Below are 14,319 nucleotides of genomic sequence, written 5' to 3'. Positions count from 1 at the left end.
CTAATGTGCATTCTTCATAGCCATGCACCCCTCCTCTTACAAGACATCTTCCCCCTCTTTCCAACCATTGTCTTGGTCTTTGTCCTGAATGTTCCTTGAGATCTTTCACTTTCAAGATACTTCTCCAATTCAGTATCTTCTCCTTCAACTCCTATCTGCAATCCACACCATAGTTCGTGCTTCCTTATAGTTTTACATCATCACAGAGACTAACCTTATGATCATACCTAACTTCTCATCTATAGAAAATTGAAAGTTTGATTACTTCAAACTCTGAAATATACATCTAATATAAACTGTTAATAAGCATTTAATATACCAAAGATTATGATATAACTGCACTAAAAAATATAAATCTATCAGTGGGAATACAAGGTCAAATTTTAAATTTCACATAGGCACATTGTTCCTGCAATTATTTTTTGTCAGCTTAACAATGCTCTAAGGAAATTAATAACTTCTTTACAATTCATATATGTTACTTTTAACTCGCAGTCTTTGGCAGTTAAACATTTTTACTGAGGGTGTAGTTCGTCCGTACAGTAGGTCAGTATGTTTTGCTATTTCTATTTCTTTTCAAATAATATGCCTTCTAGAAAGAGAACTAATTTAAATCCAAGATCTACTGATGCCAGAAGAATATGTCTGACGTGGGATTCTGAAAGCCAAAAACAGCGTAACAACTGCGCATTTACTTATTCAAGAAATGGAATCAAATGTTGTTTATTTTTTTTACAGTTCTGAAGTTGAATTCTACCCACCACAAACTGTAACTCAGGTAGTATTCAATGTATTTCTTTGTGTTAAATTTTAGAATTTCTGTAAATTTATATACATTAATTATAAATATAATATATAAATTATATAAATGTATATACTGTATATAAATGTATTATAACCAACTTTTAATATTTTAACATGATACTTTTCTTCAGAACAAAAGTCTTTTAAGGATCCACAAATAATAATGTTTCTCAATATCAACCAACAGTGACAAATGTATGATTGGTTCATGTATATTACACTAGAAAAACTTCTAACACACACAAGGTGTGCTGATTCTAGAGTCACATATTGCAGAGCTATCAGCTAATTCCAAAAATTACCCAAGGCAGGGGACATGGACCTAAGGTAGTGGAGGTATTATTTTGGGAACACTATTGCTTCATCCTGAATTTATTGTTGTGGTGACTGACCACTGACTGACACCAGGGAGCTATTCTCATTGCCAACAGCCAAGTTGACTTAATGTAATTTTTTTTTCTGTGCCGATAGTCACATCAGTGCTCATATACATATATATCTATACTAATAAAAGGTAAAGCCCTCACTGACTCACTCATCACTAATTCTCCAACTTCCCGTGTAGGTAGAAGGCTGAAATTTGGCAGGCTCATTCCTTACAGTTTCCTTACAAAAGTTGGGCAGGTTTCATTTAGAAATTCTACGCGTAATGGTCATAACTGGAAGGTATTTTTCTCCATTTACTGTAATGGAGTTGAGCTCGAAAGCCGTGGGGGGTGGAGTTTCGTGTGACATCATCACGCCTCCCACGTAATCACGTGAACTGACTATCAATCCAGTACGTAGAAAACTAGGAAGAGCTCCAAAAAGCGCTGAAGAAAACATGCATTATATAATTGAGAAGGCAGCGAAACAATAAGAAGCGAGCGAGTGACATATACAACCATATTCATGAGTGCTGCTACTTCGGAAAGAAAGCAAGGTGTAAACCTAAATTTTAAATTAAGTTCATAGACAGGCTGCCGCTGGCGTTTGTCATGCCCACGGGTAATGCGGGATACAAGTTTAATGAGAGGACGCAGGATATAAACGAGAGTTTTGATCACTTTGTAACTAAGTTAAAATTGCAGGTGAACGGCTGTGCTTATGCAAATTCCGAGAGACTGTGTTTGTGGGGGATTGACAGTTAAGGCGGTGGGAGAGTCACGTCATCATCTCCCCTCCCATTCACCTCATTTCGCTCTGAGCTGAGCTCCGCAGCTAACGCAGTATTACGGAAGCGACTTCGTGACGCTGCTACCAAATACTCACAGAAAAATCCACAAGTTAATCCACACGCTGTCTCTACAGTTTCTCCACACTGAATCTTCCAGGCACTACTTACAAAAGGTTACATTGACAATCGTGTTACGTTATTTTTAAAATGTTTCCTTTTTATAGCACAAGCACAGCTGAGAAGCTTCGATGCATGTGCTCCATAATGCGTTAAAAAAATCACGAATTTAATCACACTTTGCATTACAAACAAAGGGGAACTTCTGTCAATGCATGATTTCCTGGTACACGATTACATTGATCAGCGCTTCCCATTCATTTTACCCTCGCACCCCTTGGTTTGAGAAGAAGTATGAAAAGATATAAGGTTAACACAGAAAAACAGATCACCAATTCAAGCTTTATCAATAATCGATTCGCCATAAATGTTTTGGTAAAGCCATACTCAGTGTAATCCTCCTTCCATTTTATAATTTTTCTGCCACTAGCCATGATTAAATGAACGGTAAAAAAGTAAGAGCGAAGCGAGAGTGACTTATTCAGGCAGGCAGGCGACAGCTCAATAGCTCGAATTTGGATATAAGTAGGTTCTATTTAGTCGCCAGAAATATCTTTGGTAGGAATGGAAGTTGAATTTAGTCTTTAAATTTCTATGGTAAAGAAAAAGTTATGCAATGATGACTAAATTTAACTATATAAAGTCAAAACTTTATATATAAAGTCATTCCCGAATATATAAAGTCAAAACTTGAATATATAAAGTCAGTGCTGGAATATATAAAGTCAAAACTTGAATATATAAAGTCATTCCCAAATACAGTATATAAAGTCAAAACCTGAGTATATAAAGACGCCGTTGGAATATTTCGGAATATATAAAGTAAGCGCTGCAATATATAAAGTCAAAACTTCAATATACAAAGTCAGCGCTGGAATATCCATCCATTTCCCAACCCGTTGAATCCGACCACAGGGTCACGGGGTCTGCTGGAGCCAATCCCAGCCAACACTGGGCACAAGGCAGGAACCAATCCTGGGCAGGGCACATGCATCATTTTCAAAACATTAACCGAACAGTGTTTTTTTAATTTATTTTTCTGAATACGTTTTTGTTAACTTAGTTCAGTTCAGAGTCGTTTCAATCAATAGATTTTGACTTTGACTTTATATATTCAGGAATGAGTTTATATACTCCGATGTTGACTTTATATATTCCAGCGCTGACTTTATACATTCAACTTTTGACTTTATATATTCAGAAAAACGTTTTGACTTTATATATACTGACGCTGATTTAATATATTCAAGTTTTGACTTTATATATTCCAACAGTGACTTTATATATTCTGGAATGACTTGATATATTCTGACGCCGACTTTATATATTCAGAAAATCAATGTATTTGCATGTTTGGCATCCCATAGTATATGTGTGTGTGTGTATATGTACACACACACACACACACACACACATTATATATATATATATATATATATATATATATATATGCCAGCAACACTCATGACAATTACATTGTCAATCATGTTACGTTATTTTTAAAATGTTTCCTTTTCTTTTTCATAACTTCTTTAACACACTACATCTCCGCTGCGAAGCGCGGATATTCTGCTAGTATATAAATAAAAGGCAAAGCCCTCACTCACTGACTCATCACTAATTCTACAACTTCCCGTGTAGGCAGAAAGCTGAAATTTGGCAGGCTTATTTCTTACAGCTTACTTACAAACGTTAAGCAGGTTTCATTTTGAAATTCTATGCGTAAAGGTCAAGAACGTCCGCCATGTTGAGCTTTCTTATATTTGGCCCCCATCTTCACGAAATTTGGCAGGCGGCTTGGCTTCCCTGCGCTAACCGAAACCGATGTACATACTTATTTTGGTGGTATGACGCTACTGTCAGCCACCATATTGAACTTTCCAACGTCACTAATTCTCCAACTTCCCGTGTAGGTAGAAAGCTGAAATTTGGCAGGCTCATTCCTTACAGCTTACTTACAAAAGTTAAGCTGGTTTCATTTTGAAATTCTATGCGTAACAGTCATAACAGTCCACAATGTCCGCCATGTTGAACTTTCTTATTTATGGCCCCATCTTCAATTTGGTACGCGGCTTCCCTGCACTAACCGAAACCGATGTCAGGCCCGCCGCCGGGGGGGGACAAACAGAGACATCTTGGATGAAAACATGCTCCAGAGCACTCTTGACCTCCGACACGACTCTTTTTTACTGTTTTCTTACAGCTTGGATTGCTGCTGTCATAATCGGTTTGAGTTTCATGGTTTGTTTCAATTATGACAGTATTTGCAGGACTTGTGTTGAAGTGACATTCGGCATCTGTCAAGCGTTGTAAGCACACAACCGGTTTCATCGATAAAATCACATCCAGCTTTTGAGAGTTGAAACATTCATAAACACCGAAGTGTCCACTACTGAAATCGTCACCTGTGAATCGAAGATGTTTAAGAGGCATTGGCGGTTGTCGAAAGGTGTAAAATATTTGGCCATTTCGGTACACTTGAAAGAGACAACCGAACAATTCAGCGGCAGCCATCAACTCACATGCAGAACCATAGGTGAAGGGCTTAAGCATTTCACTCTTATAGTACTCCTGTGTAGTATAATTATCTCCTGTACCGTCATCAGTCCACACCTTGAACCTGTCCCAGTCATTCAATACATAAGACTGTTCCTCCGGATATCAAGAGTGAGCCTGATATGGCCGTGCAATATGTAACAAAGAGAATGGAAAAGGTAGGTGGTATCTCCGGGCATGGAAACCACTCGGTAAGTGACAGTTCTTTGATCGATGGTGATCACCTCGATAGACATGTTAATGGGGGTACGGTTGGAACGATAAAGGAAATGGGTACCTGAACAGTAAACTAAGTCTAAATATATATATAGTGACAGAACTACACCCAACCCAACACAGTAGGCACACTTATAAAAACACAAGTTTTTCATCACTCATGGAAAACGTCAACAGAGTCCAAGCACAAACACAAAACAAAACTTTCTTTTCACTTTCTCTTCTCCTTTCCACTACTCTGGTCAAGCTTCGTCCTCCTCCTCCCGACTATGGCTCCCAAGTAGTGGCTACTGGCTCCTTTTATAACCCACCCGGAAGTGCTCCAGGCGCTTGATGACTCATTTCCAGCAGCACTTCCAGGTATGACGGAAGGAATGCCCATAAGGGCTCAGCAGCTCCTGCTGCAGCAGCCCCTGGCAGTGCCTGTGGATCCCAACAGGGCTGCACTAAACCCCAACTCACATAAAGCCCTGCAGAAGTCCGAGGCACTGCTGCAACCCAGGGGAGGCTGCCATCTAGCAACCCGGGGAGGTAACACTCTGGCCATGCTTGCTCCCCTGGTCCTCCCAGCGTGTACGCGTCCCAGCCAGGCAAAGGCCCCAGCCACACGCTACACAATATATATATATACTGTCTATATAATGTATTTTGCTCTACATGAATACACACATTGAAGAATAATGCAATGTTAATGGTACACACAAGCAGTAGTAAGCTAACATTTTGAATATATATAGCATGTGACTGATAATAAGGTAATGGATGTACTTGTTTATTAGCCCAGTAAAAGTTTCACATAAGGAATAGATTTTCTTTTTACTTATTTTTGTGTAACAAGCAGCACTTCAGTGTTTCTCAGTAGCACCCTCTAGAGGCAACAACTGACATGTGGTGACATACACACTTGCCTCATTAATTAATTAATTAATTAACCAACCTAGTAAGGTAACACAAAAGGTAAGGTCAAAGATAAAAGTAGATATTTTCAATTCAATGCATGGTGTTGTATTCATTGTCTTTGTTTTGTTTGTTGCTGGTACTGTGCTACATTCCAGAGCCTACGAGAGGCATGCAAGTAAGAATGACATTGTGGAATAGTGTATACTAATTACAACAAACCTGACCTTAAGAAGACAGAAAATCATTCATAAAGTAGTATTTAACTTTATAGTCATTCATTTTATTCTAAAAGAAAAAGCTATTCAGATTTAAAACACCCTGTATGTACTCTCCTCATTCAGTAGATAAGAGTATTAAAATAAGCATCTGCTTCTTCTGCAATGGCTATCTAAGCATTTGTTAAACACTCAGCCAATAGTCTAAAAAAAAAAAAACACCAAGTTGGCGAAACGTCTTTCTCACTGTTCAGAAAGACTGGTAATATAACCAAAATGCCAAGAAAAACTTTTACTTCCTACATGAGCTAACAGCCACCAAGCGAAATCAAGCAGAAGAGGGAGTAAACAGTTCAGCAATCCTTCTACCAAAACCCTAGAAATTTTTAAATAAAAACAAAGGCTTCAAATTTTCCAATCTAATAAATTCTAAAAACAAGGTCCAAATAAGTATTTTAAACAACGCATTAAATAAACTTAAGTGAATGGGTCTTTAAAGCAATCCAAACTTCAGAAAACACTTGCAGAGTGGATACAAATGCAGCAGAGCATGACAGTGGCTATCAGCTCCGCTCAAGAGGCACATTCATTTTAGTTTTGAGTTGTACAACAAAAGCATCCCCTTAAGGTTTTCCAATTAAATACCATTCTCCGTCAGTCTTTTATTAAAATGTATTACTATTAAAAACAAAGTTCACTACCTTTTGGCCCTGTCATCTTCAGATAAGCCAGTTAGATACATTCTTATCCTTTCTTCGACAAAGCAGTCAATCTTTTGTTCAGGTGCACAGTCTCCTTTTAAAATGTCCAAGATAATTGGGTTTAGTAATACACTTTCATAATTTCCATCCAGGAGATCCTGCAGAAGTGAGTCATTTTCTGAAACACAAAAATTATTATGGTATTACAGTTAAAGATGTTAAAACAGATGAAAACTGCTTTTTTGTTTGTTTCAGTTTAGAGCCTAAATACATAACTTGTAAACTTTCTTTTTAGCTTGTCTGTTACAACAGCTGCTTTATCAGCTCAAGTAGCATTCTACCTACATATGGTTATTCCATTTCATTTACAAACCGGATTCCAAAAAAGTTGGGACACTATACAAATCGTGAATAAAAACTGAATGCAATGATGTGGAGGTGCCAACTTCTAATATTTTATTCAGAATAGAACATAAATCACGGAACAAAAGTTTAAACTGAGAAAATGTATCATTTTAAGGGAAAAATATGTTGATTCAGAATTTCATGGTGTCAACAAATCCCAAAAAAGTTGGGACAAGGCCATTTTCACCACTGTGTGGCATCTCCCCTTCTTCTTACAACACTCAACAGACGTCTGGGGACCGAGGAGACCAGTTTCTCAAGTTTAGAAATAGGAATGCTCTCCCATTCTTGTCTAATACAGGCCTCTAACTGTTCAGTCGTCTTGGGCCTTCTTTGTCGCACCTTCCTCTTTATGATGCCAAATGTTCTCTATAGGTGAAAGATCTGGACTGCAGACTGGCCATTTCAGTACCGGATCCTTCTCCCACGCAGCCATGATGTTGTGATTGATGCAGAATGTGGTCTGGCATTATCTTGTTGAAAAATGCAGGGTCTTCCCTGAAAGAGATGACGTCTGGATGGGAGCATATGTTGTTCTAGAACCTGAATATATTTTTCTGCATTGATGGTGCCTTTCCAGACATGCAAGCTGCCCATGCCACACGCACTCATGCAACCCCATACCATCAGAGATGCAGGCTTCTGAACTGAGCGTTGATAACAACTTGGGTTGTCCTTGTCCTCTTTGGTCCGGATGACATGGCGTCCCAGATTTCCAAAAGAACTTGAATCGTGACTCGTCTGACCACAGAACAGTCTTCCATTTTGCCACACTCCATTTTAAATGATCCCTGGCCCAGTGACAACGCCTGAGCTTGTGGATCTTGCTTAGAAATGGCTTCTTCTTTGCACTGTAGAGTTTCAGCTGGCAACGGCGGATGGCACGGTGGATTGTGTTCACTGACAATGGTTTCTGGAAGTATTCCTGAGCCCATTCTGTGATTTCCTTTACAGTAGCATTCCTGTTTGTGGTGCAGTGTCGTTTAAGGGCCGGAGATCACGGGCATCCAGTATGGTTTTACGGCCTTGACCCTTACGCACAGAGATTGTTCCAGATTCTCTGAATCTTCGGATGATGTTATGCACAGTTGATGATGATAGATGCAAAGTCTTTGCAATTTTTCGCTGGGTAACACCTTTCTGATATTGCTCCACTATCTTTCTGCGCAACAGTGTGGGAATTGGACATTGGTGATCCTCTACCCATCTTGGCTTCTAAAAGACACTGCCACTCTGAGAAGCTCTTTTTATACCCAATCATGTTGCCAATTGACCGAATTAGTGTTTATTGGTCTTCCAGCTCTTCGTTATGCTCAAATTTACTTTTTCCAGCCTCTTATTGCTACTTGTCCCAACTTTTTTGGGATTTGTTGACACCGTGAAATTTTGAATCAACATATTTTTCCTTTAAAATGATACATTTACTCGGATTAAACGTTTGATCTGTCATCTACGTTCTATTACAAATAAAATATTGACATTTGCCATCTCCACATCATTGCATTCAGTTTTTATTCACAATTTGTTTAGTGTCCCAACTTTTTTGGAATCCGGTTTGTATACCGTATTTATTTATGTACCACGCACCCTCGTGTAAGACGCGCACCCTAATTTTTACAAAGAAAATCGCGAAAAAAGTTTTGCCCGGTGTACGACGCACGTTGTGATTGTAAAAGAAGCGTTTAGAGAGATCGCTGTCAAGCGAAAGCGCGAGCAAGAGAGAGAGAGCACGAGTGTGCGAGCGAGCGAGAGAGAGAGAGAGCGCGAGTCCAAGCAGAAGAAGTAAACATTACAGAATTACATTTCCTTGTGTATGATGCACACCTGATTTTCTAATGCTAATTTTCGGAAAAATATGTGCACGTAGTACACACGTAAATACGGTATATATACTAATTATAGGACAGATAAAAAAAAGTGTGTAACAAAACTACATACAGCAGCAAAATATGTATGCATTGAGCATGGTATTTTGAAAGTATATATATTTACATATTTTAGTTGGCATTGGTATTGTTGTCTCATTTTTTTTTTTTAATGTAAACTAGCTGAAATACCCAGCGTTGCCCAGGAGGAATATAAAAACTTTTTTTTTTTACTTGTTTGAGAAAAAAATAACTAAATAAAAACATAACTTTAAAAATAAATTGACAAACAATAAAGACTCACTAATGTCTTTGTCTTGCGGTCTTGTATGTATGTTATCATCCAGTTGATGCTCAGAACCGGCTAACTCTATTTAATATGAGCACGGCCCTGCTTAAACATAAAGAATGCTGGAGGTCGCCTGCTATATACTAAATGTGTAAGACAACACAGGATCCTAAAAAGTACTGAAATTGTCAGAACTACTCTGGGCATCTCTCTGTTATGAGGATTCATGTTGCCGACGTACTCACATCATTTGTGTATTAGCAGCTAAGCGACTGTCTATCTTAGGAGGTTTGCTTTTGCTGGTGTGCTGGCCTCGCTTGTGTATCCTCGGAGCTGGAGCTGTCACCCCAACTCAATGTCTCACTTCCGGGCTGGACAGACACGCACACTTGCACGCGTAAAACTCTATTTAATTTCAAAAGTAAAATGGTGCTCAAACATAAACAATGCTGGCAGTCACCTCCAGTTAGCCCTCTGGTAGTTGTTCTGAGTGTCAACAGGATGATAACATGCATACAAGACCGTAAGACCACCCCCCACCCTACGCAGAAGGGGGTGGGTTTGGGTTGATTTCACCTTTCAGTATTTTTAGTCGACATGATGCTGGAACATACATACACACATTGACATATATATATATATATATATATATACACATATACATATATATATATATATACACATATATATAAAATACCAGCCGCTTAGCAGAGAAGTAGTGTGTTAAAGAAGTTATGAAAAAGAAAAGGAAACATTTTAAAAATAACGTAACATGATTGTCAATGTAATTGTTTTGTCACTGTTATGAGCGTTGCTGTCATCAAGGATTTGATTATCATTATTTCTTTCAATCAGGTTCGTATTTGAAGGACGTGTTGTTTTGAAGTTACATTCCGCGTTTGTCAACCGTTGTAAAGATAACAGGTTTCATTCATCGAAGTGTTCACTACGTAAATTGCTACTCGTGAATGTAAGATGTTTAACAGGCATTCCCGGTATTAACTTGTGCTAAACGTACCATAGTGTGACGTAAGGGGAGCGGACTGTAAACATCAATAATAACTCATAAACTTGCAATATTATTTAGGAAAATCGCAAAAATCACCAAAAATTCGGATTATATGTAAACAAAATTCATCCTCCTCTCTTTCCTCAAAAACAGTTCAATTACTCTGTCGTACAGATCATCCGTGTACTTCGGTTCCATCAAAAAGTCCCTTTCTATCACCATCGAAGCTAATGCTGGAAGTCGAACCTGCCCTGTCGTATTTCTGGCATAAGTTTTAAATCGCTTTAGGGCTGAAAATGTCGGGGGTCGAACAGTGTGACAAACATCAGTTTCTCATGGTCTTCAAATCTGGTCTGTGTCTGGCAAATAATATTGTCCAGAATCCTGCCATGGAGTTGGCGGTAGTGCGTCGCGAGGATCTTGTGCTCGGAGCGCCTGCGGTGCATTCAGTGGCCTTGAAGAGTTCCTCATATCGGCTCCTATCCAATCAATGGGTCTGAATACGGTGACGTTGCCGTACGCCTGCTAGAGAGCCCTACTGACACCAGCTCAAAATCTGATTGGTTGAAGCAACAGTTTCATCGACATTTATTCTGTGTTAGAGGGCCTGCAGAACGGATTGTGAAGGCCTCTCTGCCTGGCAACAAATGATGGCTGAAATCTGATTGGTTGAATGCTTTAATACGAAACTCCGCCTCCGACGGCTATCGAGCTGCAGTCTATTCTCTCTGCCTGGAAACAAATGATGGCTGAAATGTGATTGTTTAAATGCTTTAATACGAAAATACATGTCAAGAAGCAGCACAACCATCGGAAAAGCTATGAAAGGAAGCGGACAGAGTATTTGGAATTATTTAGTAAGTATTCATGGACAAAATATAATTAACATCAGTTTGTGATTCAGATATTTTTTTAGGCCAGCAGAGAAGACCTTATATATATATATGTAAATATATATATGTATATATATATATATATATATATAAATATATATGTAAATATATATATGTAAATATGTAAATATATATATATATATATATAATACTTAAAAAATAGTTCCACAGGCAAAAAACATCACCTTGACATTTTACATTTACTTATTTACTGTAGCTGACACCTTTATCCAAGGCAACTTACAGCATTTATGATACAATTGGTTCCATTTCTTTTTGGTTTTCCCATAGGAGCCTAGGCAGGTGAAGTGACTTGCTCAGGGTCACACAGTGTCAGTAGCAGGATTTGAACCCACAACCTCAGGGTTTGATGTCTAAAACATTAACCACTAACACCTTTGGCAATGTGCGAGTTTATGCGTGTCTTACAAAATATATCACTAAACAATACGGAAATTTAAAACAAATGTGACGGTAAATCATTTTGACATCAAAGGTCAACTGCTTTAACAATTAAGCCTGGAGAATTGAGTGAAGGCAGCAACATAGACATAATATTGTTGTGCCCTTTACACAAGCCTGTATATGTTCTGTGAAGGGGTGGCAAGGGGAGGTGGTGCAGCAGATGAGAGAGACTGCATGAGAACCCTTTGGAATATATAATGCATGTTCAAGCACACAAGCATGAAAACAACACACTGCATCAAATTCATGTCAACTCAAAGGACACCTTCTCTGTTCACAGCTAACATTTATTCTGCCCTGTTGAGGTTGACAAGGAATAGAGCAACACTGTGTCAAAGAAAACTTAAAACTGATCAACTATGTTATTAATAAATATGACAGATGACCAAAATGGAAACAAAAACAACAGAACATAAGAAGAAAAAAAAAAAAAGAGGCCAAAAATGCAAAAAGTATGTTGTACCCACAACAGGATGCATCTTGGATTATTCGAAAAAGTGAGTCCAGGAGTAAAAAAACACCTCATGTGCTTGCAGCTACGTACAGTATATTTAAATGACATATTAATGTCTTTGTACAATGAGCATGTTAAAGACAAGGGGGTTTATGTACTGGCAGGGCACTCCACCAAGCAATGAGTACCACGCACTGATGCTGTTAGTTAGTATTAAATGAACTCTGATCATTGGTGGGACTCATTTATACACCCATCATTGTATGAGGCTTTCCACGTACATCTTTGTTTTCCTTGGCTGTTTTTTTATTCAATATATAAATGTCTAAATGGGAAATATGTCATTTATTGGCTGATTACTAATGCAAATTGTTAAGTTTTAAACTGTTTTGGGGTAAGAATTTCTGCAAGTCCTGGCATCCCTGACTACAGTGCTCAGTACATAAGCGCTGCAGAAAGCCCAGGAGGCGGTGGCCTGCCAGGTAGCTGTCTTTGTCCCTTTTAACTGACCATGAAAACCCCACAGGTTTATCCTCTCCAGAAATGCCTGTTGACTGGAGTTTTGTTTCCCCTCTTCCCCGCTGTCAACGAGACAAACTACAGTTATAAGGTTAACGGACTCGCACTGTCGCAATTTGCCTATGTTAATCTTAATATGTATAAATAAAGTACAGTATTACTTCGCTTGCCAAAATGAAATCGCTCTAAACAGATACGTGTTGACAAGGGTCAGTGATGACCAGTTTTAAGTTCTCCAATCAGTGCATTAAATCTGGAAACCTGGGCAAGCGCCCTAAGCCTGCACTTTCTGAACAAAAACTGAACTAAAAAAAACAAATTGTTGTACAAAAGATGTGCGGAAAACAGTAACAGATCTCCAATGTTTACAGCAAGGGAGATATTATTTTGAGGCTGGTTCGGTTTTTTATTCTTGCACTGATGTCAGCAGAGGCACCTGTACAACTGAGGCAACGTAACCGGAAACAAACGGTCAGTCACTCACCTGGCAAGCCGAGGAATTCCCCCTGGAGGTGCGCCGTCTCTCCGTCAGCTCGAAAGCCCCTCAGCACAGCAGCCTCCGCTTCCCTGATCTCTTCAATCATCGCTGCGCGCCCACGAACAACACTTCTTCACTGTGATGTGGCTCTGTCAGCACTTTCCACTTGAGAATTCCACTTCACGTTCCTCTCTCTCTCTCTCTCTACGTTGCTATCACCACAATCCAAGTCCGTCCGTGACTGCGTCTCAGTCCATGTGCTTCCAGCGCCGCCAGTGAGCGGCCATGACAGAAGCGCGGTGCACGCTGGGAGACATGCGCCTCCGCTCTGCCGCACGCGCACTGCAGGCGGAGCTCGGAACGCAAATGATGACACAAACGGAGGATCCTGTCGAGTGACATTAAAGTGCAGGTTTGTGCCGCGAGGAGGTGCTTGACAGCTTAGTTCTTATTAAATCTCGGAGCTGTACCGAGAGGGGGGGTGCATGACCAGCGTTATAAGATACGGGAGCTCTGCAGTCAGCAGGTAGGTTTCTGGTGACTCATACTAAGAAAAGCAAAGCCAAGCCATGGGAGGCTATCCGTCAAGTAGTGAAGATTTTGCTTTGAGCTCTGTGGGTTGGGAGGGTTATGGAAGATGTGAAAAACAGAAATACGGGAGCCATGCAAGGAGGGGGCATTTGATAAATGTGATATAAAACACAAGGGTAGTGCTGACAGGGCTCTAACCAGGGGGCCCGGCGCGGGATGAGTAAATATTATGCACAAACAAAACGTATGAACAGAAAGCAAGAATTGATCCTACAGCGCTGAGTGTCAACTTCAGCATAAAATATTTTGAAAACTAAAAATAATATCAAAAAAAAAAGTTTCCGAAAGAAAAAATTTCTACTTACATTTTTCTACAACGTTCTCGCTTTGACATTTTACGAATCCAAATAAAACGTAGACCTCTCCACTGGTCGAAAATATTGATTTGGTGTCATATAGTTTTATATATTCTTTATTTAGAAATATTATAAACAATACACTTAAACAAATTATACATGTATATTTTAAACACAATTAAATAAATACTACACAAAAAAATTAAACATTTACGTCACTTATTTCTGCAGATATAAGGTTAAAATTTCGAGAATTTTGAATGCAATTTACGACAAAAGACTTTGTTATATTTGCCAATATCTGTCTCGCTATTAAATTGTTTTGTACAGTCCCAGTTACTGTTTCTTCAGCAGAAAGATCGTTCAGCAGATTGGCAGATTCATTAAAAA

At 39.0% G+C, this 14,319-nt stretch overlaps 1 protein-coding gene across 1 annotated transcript in view; it reads right to left on the bottom strand.

Moving 5' to 3' along the window:
• Positions 1 to 14,056, bottom strand: part of ttc27 (tetratricopeptide repeat domain 27) — a 267,145-nt gene extending 253,089 nt beyond the window's left edge. Inside the window, exons 1-2 of the mRNA XM_039739065.1 lie at positions 13,049 to 14,056; positions 6,666 to 6,843 (exon numbers count right to left, since the gene is read on the bottom strand). Coding sequence (XP_039594999.1) covers positions 6,666 to 6,843; positions 13,049 to 13,148 — 278 coding nt within the window. The 5' untranslated portion in view covers positions 13,149 to 14,056. The remainder of the gene's footprint in view (positions 1 to 6,665; positions 6,844 to 13,048) is intronic.
• Between the last annotated feature and the right edge of the window lie 263 nt (positions 14,057 to 14,319).

This window comes from Polypterus senegalus, chromosome 16 (assembly GCF_016835505.1).
Source record: "Polypterus senegalus isolate Bchr_013 chromosome 16, ASM1683550v1, whole genome shotgun sequence".
In the NCBI taxonomy this organism is placed as follows: Eukaryota; Metazoa; Chordata; class Cladistia; order Polypteriformes; family Polypteridae; genus Polypterus; species Polypterus senegalus.
The sequence above is the reverse complement of the archived record's forward strand: the minus strand, read 5'-3'. Positions and strand labels throughout refer to the sequence as shown.